This window comes from Phalangium opilio, unplaced genomic scaffold (assembly GCF_054372755.1).
Source record: "Phalangium opilio isolate 3A_F unplaced genomic scaffold, DU_Popi_V2 ptg000089l_1, whole genome shotgun sequence".
NCBI classification, from domain to species: Eukaryota; Metazoa; Arthropoda; class Arachnida; order Opiliones; family Phalangiidae; genus Phalangium; species Phalangium opilio.
The window spans coordinates 7443086-7467135 of record NW_028324194.1 but is presented as its reverse complement, the minus strand read 5'-3'; the positions used below and the strand labels follow the sequence as shown (position 1 = coordinate 7467135).

Here is a 24050-nt window from a genome sequence, read left to right as displayed (position 1 = left end):
TTAGTTAATTAACCTTTCGCCAAACAAAGTTTTCCGAATACCACGTGAAGTAAGGTGTATTTGAGCAAAGAAATGGAGTTTCTTAACGTTAATAGCGAGATGGTACCTCACACCATTGTTCCCATCGTTGGTGACGGTGCCTGCCTATTTCGGTCTCTCTCATATCTTATGTATGGCACACAGTCAAGGTCTACGGAGGTGCGTGAGCGCGTTGTGAGGCACGTGGTCAATAACTGGGAGGAGTTTTCTATCATGTCCCACGACAACGACGGCAACAACTACAGTACCTTCTCCGAGTACTTCGAGGACATGTCACGAGCCTCAACTTATGCTGGTTTATGTGAGCTGAAGGCTGCTGGACAATTATTTAATTTCGTCTTTGAGGTGTTTCGCAATGGTGACCTCTATGAAAGCTTCGGATTTGAGGGTCATCCCGTGAGGAGGTTACGCTTTACGGAGAACCTTTCTAGCGGCCATTTTGATGCCTATTTGCCTTCTGAACCAGAAAAAACGACCAATTCACCATCGCTTTCTCAGGCTGAATACGCTTCAAATCTGTCAAAGCCATCATCACCATCGCTTTCTCAGGCTGAATACGCTTCAAATCTGTCAAAGCCATCATCACCATCGCTTTCTCAGGCTGAATACGCGTCAAATCTGTCAAAGCCATCATCACCATCTACTCTCAAAAAGGCCCCTGCAAAACGTCGTGCGAGATACAACGACGATAAACGAAGAAAACAACTTAAAAATGCCGCCAATAAATACGCGCTGAAAAACCCCGACGCACACCGCGCTGCAGTTGCCAAAAGCCAAAAAAGAAACCCCGAGGCGCATCGTGCTGCAGTAGCTAAGTATCAGAAAAGCAACCCCGACACACACCTTTCAGCCTTGGCCAAATGCCAGAAAACAAAACCGAACGCCCACCGTGAAGCGGTATCTATGTACCAAAAGAGAAATCCAGACGCCCACCGTGAAGCAGTATCTATGTACCAAAAGAGAAATCCAGACGCACACCGTGCGGCAGTATCTAAATACCAAAAAAGAAATCCAGACGCCCACCGTGCGGCAGTATCTAAATACCAAAAACGAAATCCAGACGCCCACCATGCGGCAGTGGCTCAGTCGCAAAGAAGAAACCCCGACACCCACCGTGCTGCAGTGGCCAAGTATCAAAAAGAAAACCCCCAGGTTCACTCTGCATCTGTGGCCAAATATCAGGAATGTCACCCCGAAGTACACAGAACGGCAGAGTCTCGGTATGACGAAAAAAACCCTGGAAATCGAGTAGAAAGGCGGGTACGTCCGTGGAAGGTCAAGACTCTCTCAGGCATGGCATATGATCCTGATCTAATTTATGAGGCTGATAGCATGGTAGCTCTGGGAACCATGTCCAAAAAGTGTCACTACTGCAATGCCCTGATGTGGAAGGAAGAAGCCCCGGGAATGTGTTGCAGTGCTGGTAAGGTGCAGCTGCAACCCTTTGAAAATCTACCTGAGCCGCTCCATAGCTTGCTTATGAATATCCACCCGGATCACGCTCACTTCATGGCCCGTCTTCGGAAGTACAACGGCTGCTTCCAAATGACATCCTTTGGCGCCCGTACCGTTGTAAAAGACGGCTTCATGCCTACTTTCAAAGTTCAGGGACAAGTGTACCACTTGGCTGGAGGTCTGATACCAGCAAATCAACAAGAAGCAAAATTTCTCCAAATATATTTTGTGGGCGAGGACGAAAGGGAAGTGAACTTAAGGTGTAGCAACTATCCTGATGTTAAACCTGGACTGGTTAAGCAACTGCAGAAAATGCTTCATGATGTAAACGGATACATAAAGGACCTGAAAATCGCAATGGACAAGGTGCCCGAAACCTGCCAGAATTTTCAAGTCATTATAAATGCAGAAAGAAAACCAGTTGAGGCACATAAAGGGCGTTTCAACGCGCCTACAGCTAATGAGGTGGCTCTGGTCATGGTTGGTCAGCAATTTAACCAAAGAGACATCGTACTGCAGAGTCATGACAATACACTGCAGCGTATCAGCGAGATCCACCGGTCATACGACGCGCTACAGTACCCGCTCCTGTTCTGCCGTGGCGAGGATGGGTACTCGATTTCCATTTTTCAGCACGACCCCGTTACCAAGTTGCCCTTGAAGAAGACAGTCTCCGCAGCGAGCTTCTATTCTTACCGGATTATGATCAGGGAAGGGCAGGCCAATCACTTGATTTTATTTCGATCACTCTTTAGTCAATTTGTGGTTGACATGTATGCCAAAATTGAAACAGAGAGGTTAAACTACATAAGGAATAACCAGGCGCAGCTGAGGGCAGACAGTTATATTCATCTCAGGGATGCCGTGGGACGGCAGGATTCTGATCCTGGTCAGCTGGGTCAGATGGTGGTGCTCCCTTCATCCTTCACTGGGGGACCACGATACATGCATGAACGAACTCAAGACGCCATGACATACGTTCGCCACTACGGCCGTCCTGATCTCTTTATCACTTTCACGTGTAATCCCAAGTGGAAAGATATCACCGATGCACTGTTGCCTGGGCAAAAGCCTCACGACCGCCACGACATCATAGCGAGGGTGTTCCATCTTAAGGTGAAAAAAATGATGTCTCTCTTAGACAAGGGCAGTCTATTTGGGACGGTAACGTGCTTTATGTACTCTGTGGAGTGGCAAAAGCGGGGTCTGCCACACATCCACATCTTACTGTGGTTAGAGCAGCGCATCTCTCCTGACATGATTGACAAAGTCATCTGTGCCGAAATACCTCATCCTCAACAAGACCCTATCCTTCATGACATCATCAAGGCCAACATGATTCACGGTCCCTGTGGAGCCTTCAATTTGAATTCGCCCTGTATGAAAGGAAATAACTGCAGCAAGAGGTACCCCCGACAACTTCTGAAGGACACCCAGACATTTGACGATGGATACCCGCAATACAGGAGGAGATCTGCTGATGATGGTGGCTTCTCGATAAATGTTAATGGAATCGAGCTAGACAACCGCTGGGTGGTGCCCTATAACCCTGTATTGTCACGTACGTTCAATGCTCACATCAATGTCGAGTTTTGCAACTCTGTCAAGAGCATCAAATATATTTGTAAGTACATAAACAAGGGCAGTGATCAGGCTGCATTTGCAATAGAAAATGCAAGGGATGAGGTGAAATTATATGAGAGCGGTAGGTACATCAGCAGCTCTGAGGCTGTTTGGAGGATTTTGGGGTTCCCCATACATGAAAGGTATCCAACTGTGTTACATCTGGCTCTTCACCTTGAGAATGGTCAGCGAGTGTACTTCACCGACAACAACCTAGCCGATAGAATCAGAAATCCTCCTCAGACAACACTTTTGGCATTCTTCGGCCTGTGCAAAATTGACGCTTTTGCAAAAACACTCCTATACTCAGAGGTTGCTTCTTACTTTGTCTACAAAAACAACAAGTTCTCAAGAAGGAAGCGAGGGAAGAATGTCGTCGGCTGGCCAGGAGTGAAGAAGGATCGCGCACTGGGAAGGGTGTACACTGTTCACCCGAACAACACCGAATGCTATCACCTCCGACTACTGCTACATGAGGTGCGTGGCCCGACGTCTTTCTCGGACCTCAAGACCGTGAACGGTATCATCCATTCCACATTCCAAAGTGCATGTAACGCACTTGGCTTATTGGATGATGGAAAACACTGGGACACTACTTTGGAGGAAGCTGCCTTGTGTCAGTCTCCCTTGAAACTGCGAGAACTCTTCACTGTGATGTTGGTGTTCTGTCAACTCCCCGATTCTCAAAGTCTTTGGAACAAGTACAAAGATTATCTCTCAGAAGATATTATTCGGCAAGTGGAGAGGAATTTGCAAGGCAACGCGCAGCACGTAATGGGCGAAGTATACAACCGATGCTTGGTGCAGATTGAAGACGCAGTATTGGCTTTGGGAGGAAAAGATTTAGCACAGTATGGCTTGGCTCGACCGACAAGATCTGGAGAAGTCTTTGGGAACAGGGATTATCTGAGGGAGACGAGCTATGACGTGAACGCTTTGAAACAAGAAGTGCAGAAGAACGAGCCTTTATTGACCCATGAGCAGCGGGCTCTATATTTGAAAATAATAGCAAGCGTTGAGACAGGCGATGGGCAGGTCTTTTTCCTCGATGCTCCTGGTGGTACCGGTAAGACATTCGTCATTACCTTGCTCTTAGCTAAGATTCGAAGTGATCGTGGCATTGCTTTGGCTGTCGCTTCCTCTGGCATCGCCGCTACGCTTTTAGAAGGCGGTAAAACGGCTCACGCTGCGTTTAAGCTGCCACTCAATCTCATTTATGCTGAAACTCCCATGTGCAATATCACAAAGCAAAGCACCACCGCCCAAGTATTGCGAGACTGCAAGCTCATAGTATGGGACGAAAGTACTATGGCGCACAAAGGAGGTTTTGAGGCTCTTAGCAGAACCCTCAAAGACATCAGGGCCAACGACGGTTTGATGGGAGGTGTCACTGTGTTGTTGGCAGGAGACTTTCGCCAAACTCTGCCGGTAGTTCCAAGAGGAACTCGAGCTGACGAGGTTAAGGCGTGCCTCAAAGCGTCGTATCTTTGGCCTCTGATTTGTAAAGTGTCTCTCAGGAAGAATATGAGGGTCCATTTGAGGGGTGATCCCTCTGCTGGGCTATTCTCTGAACTTTTACTCGAAATAGGAGACGGAAACTATCCCGAGTCCGAAGGGAAGATGACAATACCTACAAGCCTGGGATCAGTAGTGAAAACCCTTACAGACCTCACTGCCAAAATTTATCCTGACATAACTAATATCCATGACAAGTCCATGGAATGGCTGTGTGAGCGTGCCATATTGACGCCCAAAAATGACAAGGCTGCCACCATTAACGACGTCTTACTTAAGTCTTTCGAAGGAACAGAGATAGAGTACAGATCTATTGACTCGGTATTGCAAACAGATGATGCCGTCCATTATCCAGCGGAGTTCCTGAACACCCTGAACCCTCCTGGCCTCCCTTCCCACAAGCTTCTTTTAAAAGTAGGCGCTCCAGTGATGTTGTTGCGGAATCTTAACCCACCAAAACTTTGCAATGGCACAAGGCTGCAAGTAAAAGCCCTCCATAGAAACGTCATCGAGGCCACAGTGTTCACTGGCTGTGCCCGGGGAGAGTCAGTATTCATACCGCGAATACCTCTCATACCATCCGAGTACCCCTTCGAATTCAAAAGGCTACAGTTCCCAATAAAGGTTTGCTTTGCAATGACAATTAACAAGTCTCAAGGGCAGACGTTGAAGCTGGCAGGGATTGACTTAAGAGAAGACTGCTTTTCACATGGGCAGTTTTATGTGGCCTGCTCCAGGGTGAGCTCGCCCACCAGTCTGGTAATCCTTGCACCGGAGGGAACAACGAAAAATGTTGTTTACAAATAAGTTTTGTAAAAGGTAGTGGATTTAGGTCTGACCGTTTTCGAAGCTTTGTACCAAAAATTGTCATAATAAAAAACGTTTTTATTTGGAAATATTTGTATTGAAATTCCGCAATATTAAAATACTATTAACTACAGATTTGATAGTGGGTATGTAATTGCATAAACATGTGCAAAGTCGCTGGCTAAAGCTTTTTGTTACAAAATCATATTAAATTTAAAAAAAAAACCTTACCCCGGGCAACGCCGGGCACTTAGCTAGTCTTAAATATTAAAATAAATATAATTAATATTAAATATTTTCTTCGTTAGTTGTTCGCCTTATTGAGCGTTACATCGCGTTTATAAAGAACAATTAGACATTTTTGAGAGACTTGACTAATATTGGCGTTTGAAATGAAGCATATGCCGGTTGCATTACCTTACTCAAATAGGTAGTATATAAGGGTGTCGAACTACAGCTAAAAGCAAGAACAACCGCAATTGCGAAAACCTTTGGTGGACAACCCACCCTAGGGAGGCTAGACGTTTCTCGTAACCCTAGCTGATCGTCGCGAATGTCTTAAACCCAACGATGACGATGGAGTAGAAGCCAGGTGTACAGATTGGTGTCCAAGTGGAATGGACGAAGACCAGAAGATGGTGGTGATTAGAAGCCAGTATGTACAGACTGGTGTCCATGTGGGATGGACGAAGACTAAAAGATGGTGGTGATTAGAAGCCAGTATGTACAGACTGGTGTCCATGTGGGATGGACGAAGACCAAAAGATGGTGGTGATTAGAAGCCAGTATGTACAGACTGGTGTCCATGTGGGATGGACGAAGACCAAAAGATGGTGGTGATTAGAAGCCAGTATGTACAGACTGGTGTCCAAGTGGAATGGACGAAGACCAGAAGATGGTGGTGATTAGAAGCCAGTATGTACAGACTGGTGTCCATGTGCGCTGGACGAAGACCAAAAGATGGTGGTGATTAGAAGCCAGTAAGTACAGACTGGTGTCCGTGTGGGATGGACAAAGACTAGAAGATGGTGGTGTGAGAACTCAAGTAGAGGAGCCATTTCCGTGACTGTGAAAGCAGTTCGGAAATGGCGAACACGTTTGCTCCGATTTGGAAACTGCGAACGCGGTCACGTGGGTGTAACAACAGACACACAGACAGACAGACAGACACACACGTCGAAATTAGAACCTCTCCGTGACATACGTCACTCGGAGAGGTAAAAACTGCTTATAGAGAAATGTAACAGCATGCATTAGTATTAGATATTTTAGTTCATCGTGTAAACGGTTGACAAGGGATTTCGTATCCGAAAGCTCGCGATTTTTAAAACTCAATTTTCAGTTTTCAGTTTTCAGCTTTTGAGATTGGAATTTTGAAAAGTTTCGTATGAGATTTTCATGTAGCTTCTCCCAAGGTTCGCAATGTTTAAAATGACCTACAATTGAAGGCTATTTAGCTATCCATGGTCATTTAGTTCATCCATTACTTCCCTTGCTACTGGAAAACACAATATGGCTCCGAATCGATAAGGTTGGGGTGGTGACGTCCAATTCAGAACACTTTTTTAAAATTACATAATATAGCGTATTTTTGGCAATTGCAGATATTATTTGTGTTTGTAGACTTGTAGATCGAACCTTTGCGCATATTTTAAGCCCCTTTTCATCTTTCTAATGTAATTTTAAGTGAGAAAATAGGTTTTTCCCAAACTTTGTAGTTACGTCGTATTCGGAACAATTGCATCTAATTCGGAACTAGGGTGGTTTTAATTCTGAACTAGGGTGGTTTTAATTCGGAACTAGGGTGGTTTTAATTCGGAACTAGGGTGGTTTTAATTCGGAACAGGGGGGGGGGTTTAATTCGGAACAGGGGGGGTTTAATTCGGAACTAGGGTGGTTTTAATTCGGAACTAGGGTGGTTTTAATTCGGAACTAGGGTGGTTTTAATTCGGAACTAGGGTGGTTTTAATTCGGAACAGGGGGGGGGGGGGTTTAATTCGGAACAGGGGAGGTTTAATTCGGAACTAGGGTGGTTTTAATTCGGAACTAGGGTGGTTTTAATTCGGAACTAGGGTGGTTTTAATTCGGAACTAGGGTGGTTTTAATTCGGAACAGGGGGGGGGGTTAATTCGGAACAGGGGGGGGGTTAATTCGGAACAGGGGGGTTTAATTCGGAACAGGGGGGTTTTAATTCGGAACAGGGGGGTTTTAATTCGGAACAGGGGGGGTTTTAATTCGGAACAGGGGGGTTTTAATTCGGAACAGGGGGTTTTAATTCGGAACAAGGGGGTTTTAATTCGAAACAGGGGGGGTTTTAATTGGTAAAGGGTGGTTTTAAATCCGAGCAGGGTTTCTAAAATTAATTAGAAACCTAATTAATGGTCCTAGGCATAAGTTAAATCTTAAGTGGCACGCGGTAGACGATAGGCCTGTAGTTAGGCTTATAGTTTTTCGACTAAAACCAAGGTAAAACTTATAATAAATTCCCTATTTATTTAATAATTCTTTACATGGTCCCATGCATTATATTATGAAACAAAATGTTCGTTTAATAAACTTAGGTACCTACAGATTTCGTCCAAATCCATCTTTAGATGATAACGATGATTTTTGCTTTGAGTTTGAATCTCGCGGCCTAATGTTAAAATGTTTTTAGTTGACGCCTAACCCGATAGAGGCCGCGAAATAGCGCTGGAAATACCGCGTTTTGGCGCGAAGCGAAAGAATAGTCTGCTATAGGGACTTGGCAATTCGGGCTTAACTCCGCCCCCAGCGCCATTATGGTATGTTTTTTTAACAGAATGAAAGCTACATAAGCCCCTCCTCCTGGTATGTTTTTTAGCACTAGTGGAAGGTAGCTTGACGTTGCATGACGTAGTACTGCCAAGTCCCTATTGGTGTTATCAAGATCTCATTCACGTTAACGTGAATGAGATCTTGGTGTTATACAGTCTTTAAAAGTTTGGTCTTGTACTAAACGATGTTCACGATTACCATAATTATAGGTTAGGATGAGTTTAGTACAAGTAATCAAGAGGGCAAGCGGTGTATTTTTCATCGTTCCGAATTAGACGTAATGGACATTTTTTTTTTGATTAGGAATTGTGAGTGAAATATATTTTCTACCATATTCCCAAGGGTCATAAATTGTAGCTAAGGAGTGGTACTTTCCTTTGAAATCAGGTGAGTGAGCGTACCTTTCCTCAGTCGTTCTCGAAACCTTATTTGCTGAGGCCATGGCAGTGACATTCCCTAAAATTTCCATTAATTTAATATGCTTAATTTGGGTACTCTGCTAATTATTGTCGTATCTTCTCGGGATGTTTTCCTACAATCTCGGGATGATTTTTAATGGATTCGCGATGAATCATTGATATTTTATAATTTTAGGTCTCGTTTTCTCCGAATTGAAGCCCCCAAAACAAATTTAAGCCGATTTTTAAAAAAGTGTACTGAATTAGACGTGTTCCGAATTAGACGTCACCACCCTAATTGCTTAAATTCTGGTGTCAGGTGCATTGACTGTTACTACGAAAAATGGCATCACTTCAGGTGGGCACTCCTCAATGACGAATCTTACGTTGACTTGTGAGTAAACCTCTAGTTTCAAGTTGGTTTTTAACAAAGTGGCTTAATTTCAATAATTATCCTATGAAAAACATTAACATGTACAAAAATGGGCCAAGCCTCGCACGTGCTCTCTCCGCCGTAAAACGTTCTGAGATCCCATGTAGAGCCAAGTCTGCCTTTCGTTCTCATTCAATCCCCAATTGAACAATTATGTTATAAATTAAGTCCTTTTCCTAATTAATAACCAATATTCTTTGACTCTATCATTATTATACATCTTTCATCGTATCAAAAATATCGTGACTTGGCAATCGCAAGTAAGTAATATTAAAAGGAAGTCGAGGGGATATTCACTAAATCGTTGCCGATTTTAAAATAATCGAAGGGATATTCACTAAATCGTTTATGGTCGAGGGGATATGTACAAGTTTATAAGGCGAGTTATGCATAACCTTATGTACACGTTAATAAGGTAATTACCAGCGCTTGCCAAGTCACGATATTTTTGATACGAACAAAGATGTATAATAATGAAAGAGTCAAAGAATATTGGTTATTAATTAGGAAAAGGACTTAATTTATAACATAATTGTTCAATTGGCGATTGAATGAGAACGAAAGGCAGACTTGGCTCTACATGGGATCTCAGAACGTTTTACGGCGGAGAGAGCACGTGCGAGGCTTGGCCCATTTTTGTACATGTTAATGTTTTTCATAGGATCTCACTTCTTTTTGTAGACCCTCTCGTTTTACTTCGGTAGTTATAGTAAAACAAGACCCTCTCGTGGTACTTCGTTTGCCAATATAATCGCTAACGTTTGTCCATATTTACGCTGAATTACCCCTTTCGACCCGCAGAGAATATGCAATAACGATTGTACTCGATATCCAATTATAAGTATGTAGCATCAGTTACGACACATTTCTTTAAAACTACTACTCATATTAGCTTTAACATATATTTAACTTTCGGTTAACTTTGGACTATTACGTCCTTTCATCAAGAACACACACTATCTCTGTTGAAAAGGCGGCAGCGCCATCTAGTTTTGAAATAATGAACTAAAGAACAATTTTATAAAAATTTCGGGATGTTTTAATTTTTCTGTGCTTTATAAAATAAATGAGAACTAAATCCTGAATTTTAAGTTTCTATCTCCCCTAGAAGTACCTTAGAATTTTGATGATCGGTGAGTGAGTGAGTGAGTGACAAAATAAGGTAAATTTCACCTGCCATATTTCGAAAAGTATATAGGATAGGAACTTGAAATTTGGAAACTATAGCTAGGATTGACAGTCCTCGCGGAAAGCAAAATTTCAGAATTTTACCTGTACCCATCACGAAGTTACAGTGGGCTTAAAACTGCCACGAGTTGCTTCGAGAAAAGGATGTCAGTGCTCGACTTGGCTGGGAGCACTGCCGTGCTCCCAGATTAAATTAAATTGGAAAGCTCAATTTTAAAATGTGATATAAAATAGTGAAACCCTTAAAGATTACGGCATTGATTCAGTTATTTTTAAAATTGCGCCCTCTAGTTAGTTTTTAACTATGAAGCAGTTAGCAGTTACCAAAAACACAGCCCACGAGCTCACAGAGGTGATTTATTTAGCTATGCCAAGGGAAAACAATCCCTCCTTAAATGACGGCGAATCACGTGATCATATTTTTTTCTCGGAAAAAGCCGCGAGATTCTTAAGACAAATGAAGCACAAATGAACTAATACTATTTCAATTCTCAGGATTAATTTTGAATAGAAATTTTAGCTGAAGTACTACTTCAATTCTCAAATCACTTCGTCGTTGTTTGCATTACCATAAGTTCATTAGATATGTTCCATAAGTTTGCCACTAGTTACTGAGAGCTTGTCATGAAGTGGGACGTGGGACATAGATTCTGGTGAAGCGACGCCTGGTGAGGCGCTGTCAAAGGCTTAGTAATGCAGGCTATATAGGAAGATGAAACAGAGTGTAGTCAATTCTCGCTTGTCGCTCTCGAACTAGATCGAGCTGTAAGTCTCGAGCATTAGGAAGTATAGGTAGTGTCATACTTATGGAACGTATCTTATTCTACAGGGCCGGTAGGCCCTTGTAGATATGACATGACACCCTTCCGTAATGTTAAAGGAAAATTCACAGTTTTTAGGGTTAGCGTCCCATAGAAAAAGCATTAAAAAAATTTCGGTTTTTTAAGGAAATTGAGACAGGCCATACGGAAAAACTATAGCGAAGTTAGTTTTCGGAATGCTTCTAAATTAACAAGCATTTCTTAAATGAGAAACTTACTTGTTTCGATTTTTAATTAATGAATTCTAATTTTTGTAATTTAACTAATTAAGATAGTACGTCAAAAAATTACTTTTGGGTCAGAAGTCAGCCTAACCTTATAGCGCGCTTAAACCTATTTCTACATTTCGTTCTCGTTGACAACTAGAAGGGCCTAGGTTTGTGGGTGCTAACAAGTTACGTTGACAAATTTCAAATGTTGGGTTTCTTGCTGATTTTCCTAATTTCTTAGCAGTAGACGCTAGCAAATTACTTTGGTATTTCATCCGAGCTTGAGCACCTTTATATGTATTTTCTAATTAACTGTAGCGCCCTTAATAAGAAATACGTCGTTATCAGGTCGAATTTTCGTCTAGAAAAGTAATTCAGGTAAATAACTACAGTTAACAGAGGTTTTTATATCATTTAAAGTAAGTTTTTGAACATTCTTTACGGCCAAGGCTTAAGATGTATTTTAGATTTTTAGTTTGTCTATGTAATATACTCTTTATAGTGTCTTTCCCCTTTAAAGATAAAAAAGCTAATTTCCAGCTCTGTAATCTTTATTACAAAAGTCTGCTTCGTTTTCTGCTACCAACAAATATAGGAGCCTGGAGGTATGCAGGCAGGGCTTCATTATTTGTTAATCTCACTAAAATGCTACTAATTGTGAATGTGTGATATATATTTCCTTAAACTAAACCAATATAGAGGAATTTCTATGTTTACATCTGCACAGATTCTCTCAACGTAACCACGTTGGAAACGGAGGGTTACGTATGAGGTATACAGGGTTTCATTATTTGTTAATCTCACTAAAATGGTACTAATTGTGAAGGTGTGTGATATATTTCTTTAACTGAACCAATGTAGAGGAATTTCCATGTTTACATCAGCACAGATTCTCTCAACGTAACCACGTTGGAAACGATTCGTTAAAACAATTTTTTTTTCTGGTGAAACAGTCCGTATATGGTATTACATTTTATAAATTATTTGTTACCAAGAGTGGATTGTTTAATTTGGAAATATAAGTAACAGTGGTGCTGGTTAATCCAGGAGAACATTGTCTTTACGTAATTAGTCAAATAAATTCCATGTGCAGATTTTTTCAACGTAACCACGTGGGAAACAGAGGGTTACATTTGCTATTCCCACAGTCCTCATTGCCGTTGGTTTATATGTCAGAATTGCTATGAATTGTTTAGGTATTTGATTTAATTACTGTCATTTAAGCGAAACTATGGAATCACATCATTCATTAACATTGTAACCTTTGTAGTGATCCGTTGTAACGGGCTACCGGTTACAACATATTTAATTGTTAATCTTCATGTTACCGCAAATTTAGCACGGGGCATGATAAAAATTGAACGCAATTGTGTTGGAACTAATCAAAAACTCATCTAAACATTAAAATTAAGGTTAAAAATTTTTTGAAGCTCAATTAATAAGCTAAATCAATACTGCCAAACCACAATCCTTCATTAATTTCAACATAATTAGTATAATTAGGGTGAATTTAAACATAAAATATACATATTTTGGATAAAAACTCGAATAAATTTTAAATGGACTACTTAATTAATATTTAAACTGTATAGCTGTTGATAAAGCCTCGTATTTCTATTTCACACTTAATTAAGATAAACCTTTAAATTAAACTTAATCCGGATAAACCTTCAAATTAAACTTAATCCGGATAAACCTTCAAATTAAACTTAATCCGGATAAACTTTTAAACTAAACTTAATCGAGATAAACCTTTAAACTAAACTTAATTGAGATAAACCTTTAAACTAAATTTAATCGAGATAAGCCTTTAAACTAAACTTAATCGAGATAAGCCTTTAAACTAAACTTAATCGAGATAAACCTTTAAACTAAACTTAATCGAGATAAACCTTTAAACTAAACTTAATCGAGATAAACCTTTAAACTAAACTTAATCGAGATAAACCTTTAAACTAAACTTAATCGAGATAAACCTTTAAACTAAACTTAATCGAGATAAACCTTTATACTAAACTTAATCGAGATAAACCTTTAAACTAAACTTAATCGAGATAAGCCTTTAAACTAAACTTAATTGAGATAAGCCTTTAAACTAAACTTAATCGAGATAAGCCTTTAAACTAAACTTAATCGAGATAAACCTTTAAACTAAACTTAATCGAGATAAACCTTTAAACTAAACTTAATCGAGATAAACCTTTAAACTAAACTTAATCGAGATAAACCTTTAAACTAAACTTAATCGAGATAAACCTTTATACTAAACTTAATCGAGATAAACCTTTAAACTAAACTTAATCGAGATAAACCTTTAAACTAAACGTAATTGAGATAAGCCTTTAAACTAAACTTAATCGAGATAAGCCTTTAAACTAAACTTAATCGAGATAAACCTTTAAACTAAACGTAATTGAGATAAGCCTTTAAACTAAACTTAATCGAGATAAGCCTTTAAACTAAACTTAATCGAGATAAACCTTTAAACTAAACTTAATCGAGATAAACCTTTAAACTAAACTTAATCGTGATAAGCCTTTATTTAAACTTAATCGAGATAAACCTTTAAACTAAACTTAATCGAGATAAACCTTTATACTAAACTTAATCGAGATAAACCTTTATACTAAACTTAATCGAGATAAACCTTTAAACTAAACTTAATCGTGATAAGCCTTTATTTAAACTTAATCGAGATAAACCTTTAAACTAAACTTAATCGAGATAAACCTTTAAACTAAACTTAATCGAGATAAACCTTTAAACTAAACTTAATCGAGATAAACCTTTAAACTAAACGTAATTGAGATAAGCCTTTAAACTAAACTTAATCGAGATAAGCCTTTAAACTAAACTTAATCGAGATAAACCTTTATACTAAACTTAATCGAGATAAACCTTTAAACTAAACTTAATCGTGATAAGCCTTTATTTAAACTTAATCGAGATAAACCTTTAAACTAAACTTAATCGAGATAAACCTTTAAACTAAACTTAATCGAGATAAACCTTTAAACTAAACTTAATCGAGATAAACCTTTAAACTAAACTTAATCGAGATAAACCTTTAAACTAAACTTAATCGAGATAAACCTTTAAACTAAACTTAATCGAGATAAACCTTTAAACTAAACTTAATCGAGATAAACCTTTAAACTAAACTTAATCGAGATAAACCTTTAAACTAAACTTAATCGAGATAAGCCTTTAAACTAAACTTAATCGTGATAAGCCTTTATTTAAACTTAATCGAGATAAGCCTGTAAACGTAAGTAAAATTAAGGTGAAATTAACCCAAAACACGATTTTTTTGGTTAAATTCATGGATACCTTATTTAATTAAAATTAAAACTACACTTATCTTTCACCCAGTCTCAATTGTCCTATTTAATCTTTACAATTAAATTAGCACTTAAGTCCATATTTAGACCCATTTCAAGTCCATATTTAGACCCATTTCAAGTCCATATTTAGACCCATTTCAAGTCCATATTTAGACCCATTTCAAGTCCATATTTAGACCCATTTCAAGTCCATATTTAGACCCATTTCAAGTCCATATTTAGACCCATTTCAAGTCCATATTTAGACCCGATTCAAGTCCATATTTAGACCCGATTCAAGTTCATATTTAGACCCGATTCAAGTTCATATTTAGACCCGTTTCAAGTCCATATTTAGACCCGTTTCAAGTCCATATTTAGACCCGTTTCAAGTCCATATTTAGACCCGTTTCAAGTCCATATTTAGACCCGTTTCAAGTCCATATTTAGACCCGTTTCAAGTCCATATTTAGACCCGTTTCAAGTCCATATTTACACCCGTTTCAAGTCCATATTTACACCCGTTTCAAGTCCATATTTACACCCGTTTCAAGTCCATATTTACACCCGTTTCAAGTCCATATTTACACCCGTTTCAAGTCCATATTTAGACCCGTTTCAAGTCCATATTTACACCCGTTTCAAGTCCATATTTACACCCATTTCAAGTCCATATTTAACCCCATTTCAAGTCCATATTTACACCCATTTCAAGTCCATATTTAACCCCATTTCAAGTCCATATTTAACCCCATTTCAAGTCCATATTTAACCCCATTTCAAGTCCATATTTACACCCATTTCAAGTCCATATTTAACCCCATTTCAAGTCCATATTTACCCCCATTTCAAGTCCACATTTACCCCCATTTCAAGTCCATACGTGTTACAGTGTTACGTAATTTGACTTAAAAATTAAAATAAGCGAATCCCTTTATAACGGTGCATTTCTGCGATTTAAAAATATTTCATTCTTCTAAACTATAAATTTTGCTTAATGTTTTACAAAATAGATGGGATTATTGCTCATTTTACATAACCACTCAAGTTAATCAGATGTTAACGGGCGTAGATAGAATTTTAATTTAAGCCAAGATGTTTGTCCCATTAGACCAAATCCAAAACCGCCAAATTGCGGTAGTTTTCAGCCGAATTGGAATTCGGTCGTAAGGCAGGCAAGCGGTTAATTACCATAGTACAATTAACTTAAAATGGGTCAATAGGGCCTTGAAACGGGGGAAATAGGGTCTTTAAATGGGTAAACAGGGACTTGAAATGTTGTATTGACCGGTTTGTTTTACACCATAAACGTGGTGCTAAATATGGAAAAAATAAATATTTAACAACTATTTCACTTCACTAAGTTCACTTGGTTTAATAATGTGACAGAGGTAGCGTACTTTTCCATACTTTTAACACCATTAAACTAAGTAATATTAGAAGTTCAACAGATTGCCTAACAAGGATGTTAAAAACCACTGTAAATGGTGCATAAATGCCTAATATTTCCTTAATACTTGCAAATAATATTAGCAAATGGCGTGAATTGATGATAAAAATGGGGTTGAAGTACACCCTAAATGATGTCTTTTTTGGCACCGGAAAAAACAGCATATATGGTGTTTGAATGCACCGTTATATTTTAGAGTGCAAATGTATGACGGTGAAGCAAACATGATTATTCAAAATTTAATTACATTAAGACTGAAGTGACAGATATTATAAAAAACCGTCTTGGTTTGGACCAAGGCCGAAAAAACAAACGATATGTTTGAGGTTTATCAATTGACTGAAGTTTCAGATATTGAAATTTTTTTCTAGTTATTTTTATCCACTCAATCCTTAATCAATATTTAATTCAATCAACTGATTTTACTGTTAATCGATCTAGTCCCTCTAAATTAATTGAAAAAATTACATATCTACGCTTTTTCAAGAACAATTACATTTTCCGAAAACATTTTATCATGAAATTAATTATTTTGAAGGGATTTCGTGTCGATCCTCACTAACTTGTAAGCACCTTGACCAACATAGTTTTAATTGTTGCTGGCTTGACAAATTTTCAAGTTTGCACCAAAAGAAGTTTAAATCTGTTTTAAGTTGTTGATAAGACTGTCGTTTACAGTGAATGTCGTCTACTTAGGACAAAGCAACAAAGTTTATCCAGCGTGGTTAAAGGTAAAGATCACATAAACAGAAATACTTCTCAGTACCAATGACTTGTTATATTCATTTCCCGCGGAGATAATATAGTTAAACACATCATTCATTACTAGTTATGCCAAGAAGGTCACATTTAACTCCGACACCCCCCTCCCTTCCTCTATTTTCCCAATATATTGCATTTTATAATCACCAGTGGTTCCAGTGTATGGGTCATCTGAGCCGTCGCAACACACTATATTATATTACCATATAGATCGAAACCTTTTCACATTACTAAACGGTACATGACACACCGGACTTGCCCGCCAACCTTATTAACCTAACACTATAAAACATTCGTGTACATGAATGGTTATGGTTATGGCTTGACACCGATCGCTAGCGCCCGAACGACCGATCACTCAGTGTAATCGGTGTACATTTGTAAGTGAGTAGACCATTTTGGAAATTACATACAGAGAAACTAAAACACAGGTGTGATCCCGCCATTGGGGTGTTTTCTCTCTTTCATTTTCTCGCTCGCTTAGAAGCACCGCTATAGGCAGTGCTAGTTGACTAGCCTCCTGCCCGTAGTGAACTTTGGCACCGTCTGGCGATGACCCTTGGTGCGAGGGAGAATACACCCCAATGGTGGCCTCGCCCCCTGTGTTTTCCGAAATGATCTTTACGCTTGCTAAAATGATTACGCGTAATACGTAACCGGTGTAAAGTAGGGGGTGACGTTTCAAATGAAGACTGAGTTATGACCAAGAAATTCTAAAGTATGGAAATGAAAGTTCCAGTGCAACTTTACCTTCTTAGAGGCGACAATAGAAATGTAGCATTTCGATATACGAAATTTAATGTATAAATTCGCGCAACACCCTGGTTTGGCATCTATTAAATATTTACATTTTCCATTCGAGTTATGCCATAGTTGGCTTGCTCTTTTTAGACTTCCAGTAGAAAATTTCAAATATTCAATACTGATCACTCAACACGTACTCCCTTCAAAATAATTAATTTCATGATAAAATGTTTTCGGAAAATGTAATTGTTCTTGAAAAAGCGTAGATATGTAATTTTTTCAATTAATTTAGAGGGACTAGATCGATTAACAGTAAAATCAGTTGATTGAATTAAATATTGATTAAGGATTGAGTGGATAAAAATAACTAGAAAAAAATTTCAATATCTGAAACTTCAGTCAATTGATAAACCTCAAACATATCGTTTGTTTTTTCGGCCTTGGTCCAAACCAAGACGGTTTTTTATATAAACCTATGGTATTACACGTAACTTATAGCCTACTTCTTAGACTTTAAACTAAACTTTTTCTACTTAAAGAAAAATTAATATTTTTCAACTGAACTTACCAAAAATGGTGCTATTTCCAATTATTATAAATTTATTTTTATTCTGACAAACATACCAATGAGTTTATGAAGAGAAAAGGCAAATATTATGGAAAAACATATCCCGGTAAGGATTAACGCAGGTTCCATATTTGAAATCTTTCTTCTCAAAACCTATATTTGATTACTTCTTTCTCAACACATACTGAAAACTACCCTCAAAAGGGTATGAAAAGGGAGTAGTTTAAGTTTTTCCAAAATCGATATGTATTTCCTCGCGTCTTTAGTCAACAAACTAATTTTGAAAGTTAGAACCGCATTCCGTTTATGTACGTTTTAGATTTAGTTCCGGCAAGAATAAGATAAATGTAGTTTACAGATTAAATCCAAGAACAATCGAAGTTCCTCATGCGTCAGGACCTCTTATCGTTGTTATCTCTTGCCGCTAGGGCTAAATTGAAGAATAGCACCTGCTCTTCCAAATGCAATAAATCATATACCAAAAGAAAGCTTAAGCCTTCCTCTATACAGTGCACACAATTATAATGAGCGCAAACAATAATTAATATTAAAATCTAATAAGTTTCTCATGCGTCAGGACGTCTTATCTATGTTATCTCTAGAGGCTAGATATTTCTTATAACTGGAAGTTTGATATGGATTGTCGTTTTTCGAAGTTTTACGTTAAGATGAGTGGCGCCATCTACACTCGATCAGAAAATTATCGTTAAGTATAGTGTCAAAATTCGGTTCGATAACTGAGTGATATTAGTGAGCACGTATGAGAAGGAGAGTAACTATGACGGAACAGACCGATATCTCTCTCACGCGAACCAATCACGGCGCACAGCCGAGGAGTCAGACGTCACGTGATCCTTTAAGAATACTGGCCGTAAACAAACGTCTGATTTTTCCCTCTCTTTTGCGCTGATTGCACATGTGCGAAACTCGGTACCGGTTTTGAAATGGGGGCGGGTGGGGGGTGGCGGTTAATTTGGCCTCTCTTTCTCATATGTGCTCACTGGTAATATTGAAATGCACGAAAACCATTATCTATAATTATAAAATAATTAGCATTAAATATTTCTTAAAGACGAGGGCTACTGTGTCATCCGCCATTGATTTAATGGCGTCTGCTAAATCGAAGCTCTTTCCCCTAATTTCCCCTTACCTCTCCCAGTCTGTGAGAATTCAACCAATTCCATAGAGGTAAGGTATTTTTCGATTTAGCAAAACATAAATTAATCATTAACAAACATCAGCGAGTCAGCGACTTGTCACCCAACTTGGTTTATGCTTATCAAATATGCGATTAAAAAACCACCATTTATTCAATCAAACGGAATTCATTAATTAGCCTTTACCATTAAGGCCATACTCTGTATGGTTGCCAAAAATGGCGCCTTTTTCCATTAACTTCTTGACTACAACGCTGGAATTACTTTTAGTGGCGTAATAAAGTGAATACATATTGTCTTGTTCGTTTGTGGCGTTGACGTTGGCCCCGCCATCTATTAGTAACTCCACGCATTTTTCTATCTTCTTGGTTAGAGTCCGATTAACCATCATTTCGTGGCAAGCCCAATTTAAAGCGGTGTAACCGTAATAATCCCTTTGTTCCATATCAACTCCTATTTTAAGCAATAATTTGGTCATATTTACGTATCCTTTAGAGGCTGCGTCAAACAACATAGTACGGTTATAACCACCAAATCTTTTGTTTGTGTCGAAGCCTCTTTGTAAAAATAACTGTCGAATATCTTTTCGATCATAATCGTAGGTTGTCGTTAAAGCGATTACGTCGATGACGGCTCCTTTATCGAGTAGGGTTTTCACAACTGTCATCAAACCCTCACGCGTCGCTATTTTCAAGGGTGAACAAGGATCGCGGAGATAGCACATTCCATTGACTTCAGCTCCATTCTCTATGAGGATTCGAACTATCTCTTCGTTCCTTTTGGCAATCGCGAGTGAAAGGGACTTGCAAATATTCGACCCCAAGCACCTGTTAATATCTGTTCCGTTCGAAATCAAATCCAGAGCGTTTCTTTGTCTCCAGCTTTGATCGCCCTGATCAAGTCATCAGTCTCATAATCCCTGTTAGCGATTTCTCTCAGCGATGATCCGACATGTATGTCAGCTCCATTCTCCAACAAAATTTTAGCCATATCTTCCAATTTTAGTTCTTTCGCAATTGCCAATGGTATTTCTTTTATATTGTCCATGGCGAAGGATAACGCCGTGTTTCCACTATTGTCTATGGCGTTAACATCGGCGCTTTTTTCGATCAATCTCTTCACAACAGTGAAGAGAGCGCTGTTAGATGCGTGAATAAGCGCGGTTCCATTGTCAAATATGTCTGTGGTGTGAACGTTGGCGCCGGCATCTATTAGCATCACCATACATTTCTCAATAATACGGAATTCCTGTAAATTATCAGCGTCTATATTCAAACAAGCCCTGTTCAAAGCGGTACAATTATCACAATCTTGATGATCAATGTCCGCTCCCTTTTCAAGCAACAATTCAGTTAGATTTACTCTTCCGCGCTGGACCGCGAAAAAAAGCAATGTTCTTTTGCAATTGCCATATTGTTTGTTAGGGTCGAAGTCCTTTGGTATTAATAACTCTAAAATTTCTGTCTTATCAAAGTCCATGGCGGTCACCAAAGCGTCTTCGTCAACTTCCACTCCTTTATCGAGAAGGGCTTTAACCAGAGTCACGGATCCCAAATTCGTCGCTGCATCTAGTAGAGGATAAGAGTAACCGCAATTTTCATTCGGATCGGCTCCTTTTTCCATGAGAAATAGGGCTAATTCTATTTTCTTCATTCGAATTGCATTTGAAAGGGGTGTTTCATAAACCTTTTCCAAGCACTTGTTTATATCTGTCCAGTTCGATAATAAATCCGATAACTTCTCTTTGTCTCCCGCTTCAATCGCCGCGATGACGTCATTGCATTGAGCGCCATCTACAAACAAACCCTGAAAGTAAAGCTTCGATTATAACTTTCAATTTCATTTTAATTATTTAGGGCCCCAAGAAAGCCTAAACGGTTAATCCCACTTGGCCCAGATACCACTAATAATAAAATTTAAAAAAATTTAAATATATAATATATCGAAGGGGTGTTAAAGACGAGTTTTGCGAAGAAAAAACCACCTTTTCTCTTGAAAGCTAACGATAATATTAAAATCTCGAATATTACCTTAGCGAGTTGGAAAAAAAGAATACTGTAATACCATACCCACTAGGGTAATCATATTACTACATTAGTACATACGAAACTAACACGCCGTCACCACCCCAACGACACCTAGCTATTTCGTAAATGTTTACGTGTCTTGTTCTCCATTGTGACGCCATAGCTATCTTAATTCACAATTTTAGAAGTCCTCGTAAGATCGTTCTTTCGGTGTAAGAGGGCAACCTAACCCGCACAGTGTGTTAGGTTCAGTTCAGTTTACCGTCTTCTACGTGAGGTTTTACTACGAAGTTTCTAAGATGAAATTGTTATATTTACCGTGAATGCAGCCAGGAAGAGGACCACCGAGAATTCTTTCATCACTTCGAGAAATTAATTAAGACAGTCTTCGTTTTAATGTCGAATATACGATACCCGAGATTGAAACGTGCATTCCCATTTTATGTTAATAGAACAACAAGGAAGTTCAGTTTCATTATCGACCCAGATGGAGTAAAGTAAATATGTAAAGAATACAATCTGATTAAACTTCCTCAATTAGATGAGTTTCCAAATAAACAAGGTCAAGGTTAACCCAGACGTAACTCACGATGTCTCTAAGCTATGTCTGAGAATGGCAAATGTAGTAATATGCAAATGTAGTAATGCTTAATAAAATTGTCAACACCCCATTTTAAAATTGAAATATTAATATATCAAAGTTCTTGGCATAGCGAATTGAAACAATACTTTATAGCTAAGTAATTATTGAAGCCTGAAAATGAATTTCTCATTCGAGCAAGCGCTTCCGCAGTCCCCATCCCCCAGCGCCAACCCAACAAACCGCTCTATAAAGAAACTATTTTGCCTATAGACGCTATCCTATAAATCAGCTTCGATGCAGCTTCCCATCAAATTAAACGTAAATCTTAGCGTTCTCGTAATATAACTGGGTGAATACATCGACGGTGCCAGTGTTGTTTCTTTCTCAATACTTCCTGTGGAACCCTCGCGGGTCTCCTCTATTACGGTGGAGCGAATTCTTCGCTACGACGTGGCCACGGGTCTATTAAAGGCCTGAATACGAGGGTGCACAATATGCCTTTGGCATCGGTGCTAGGGCGCGAGCCCCCCTATCCACTAATAATAATAATAATATAATACTTCCAAGGGCCAGAAGTGGATCTGTTCTTAAAGAGGGTCCCGACTACCTTCTTTTACGTCCATCGGAAGTCAGAAAAACTGAGCACTGAAAGCTCATACTATAGCGCCTATGTACCTTCTATCGCGTTTCTTTCACATTTCAAGCTCCAAGGTGATACCGGATCTTGCCTTAATCGGTTTCTATCCATGCTTGTTTTTCGTGTATACCGTGCTACAAACAAAAGCACACACATAAATACACACGAATAGCGCAAAGCTAGATCTGAAAATGAAAAAAAAAAAAAACACACTGGGTGTCCTCCGATTTTTTGGCCGTGGCAGATAGTCGAAAATTTACAGGGAAATACTAGGACTGTTGCAGAATTTAATTTTTCGATTGGCTGGTTCAAGGAGAATGTATCACAAAGGGGAGACTCTGAGTCAGACAGAATGCAGGTAGTCCTCCATACTGTACCTTTCCCGGGTTACCATGGTTACCGCTACCCCCTCACGGCAAGAGAGAGTACATTCTCGCGCATGCGTTCGAGCCTCTTTACTCTTGCCTCAGGAGGTTGTTGCGCGCCACTGTGTGTGGTATTTGCCTCATTGTTTTAACCCCCACCTTTCCAGAAAGAGTCTCACCTCTTGTACAATCAGCTTTGTTGGTGTGTGTGCTATTGATACTCATTTATATATCAATAAAAATAATTATTGTAATTTACTGACTTTTTAATTTCAATAACATTGACAAATTTTTCATTAATTAAATTATTTTGAATCTTAAGTCATTAAAATTATGTTTGACCAAATAATTTGACCATTTTTAAAATTTAAAAATTCTGAAAAAACTAAAATATGCACTTAATTTTAAAAGAAAGCCATGATAATTGTTTGATTTTTAAATGGGGTTAACATACATGTATTAATAGACCTTTTCACCGGTAGAGCGGGGGTGAAAAGGGGAAAAAATTTCGAGAGGTGAGCATGCGCAGAAAGAATGTTTGTTGCCAGTCGTATTTATGTAACCATTGCTTTTACCTTATAAGTTAAGCATTCGAGTTTATTTTTATAAAACAGTGTTGTATTAATGGTTGTAAAAGTATAAATTGAACTTCCTAGGTGAAATTTTATCGAATTCAATTGATAGACGTAAAATTGGGGTAGTTTTTAATATTCTACAGACCAAATTGGTTCGCCAAGGCTTACGAGCGTGTTATACGCGGGCTAACGCGGCGCTTTCGGGCAGTGACGGCCAATGAGTTCAGAATATATGTATTTCTAGAGTTTTTGTTGAATTTCCTCCTCGCGGACTCGATTCGTCGAATTTCATTACTTTATCATTAGGCGTTAGCGCCATCTGTCGCCTTACGTGGGAAACTTAAAAGAATTTCCCACGATTTTGCGGGAAAGCGCCCCGCTAAATCGCCGCAGCTCGAGTTTGAAAATTAGGCTTAGGAAGAAGTAAAGCACAAAATATGAAAGTTAGGTAATTGAAAAACAGTAAGTGGAGCCTAATGAATAAAATTTGATATTTAATAAATAGAATATTGATCAATTTCTTATTAAATGCGTGTTTTTACTTGGGAATTATATGCTATTAGTTATTAAAGTAA

The 24050-nt window shown here is 38.8% G+C and overlaps 2 protein-coding genes across 3 annotated transcripts in view; both read right to left on the bottom strand.

Annotated features, from left to right (window-relative positions):
* Positions 1-18452, bottom strand: part of LOC149647330 (uncharacterized) — a 34446-nt gene extending 15994 nt beyond the window's left edge. The window contains exon 1 of one of the 2 annotated variants that reach the window (XM_089850189.1): positions 18188-18452. In XM_089850189.1, coding sequence (XP_089706315.1) covers positions 18188-18260 — 73 coding nt within the window. In that variant the 5' untranslated portion in view covers positions 18261-18452. The remainder of the gene's footprint in view (positions 1-18187) is intronic. The other variant, XM_089850190.1, reaches the window with a different exon arrangement.
* Positions 18453-20140: 1688 nt separating this feature from the next.
* Positions 20141-22646, bottom strand: LOC149647329 (ankyrin repeat domain-containing protein 16-like). Its single transcript, XM_089849635.1, has 2 exons — positions 22574-22646; positions 20141-21081 (listed from the first exon to the last, which is right to left on the bottom strand). Exons 1-2 carry the CDS (start codon positions 22644-22646, stop codon positions 20141-20143), a joined length of 1014 nt encoding a protein of 337 aa, XP_089705761.1.
* Positions 22647-24050: the final 1404 nt, after the last annotated feature.

What these genes read in the sequence shown, in the direction of transcription:
- LOC149647329 (XM_089849635.1), bottom strand. Translation starts at nt 22,646, where the DNA reads ATGGATAGAAACCGATTAAGGCAAGATCCGGTATCACCTTGGAGCTTG. An exon ending in TGAAAGAAACGCGATAGAAG is followed by an intron (nt 21,082 to 22,573) that starts GTACATAGGCGC and finishes GTTTGTTTGTAG; the next exon opens with ATGGCGCTCAATGCAATGAC.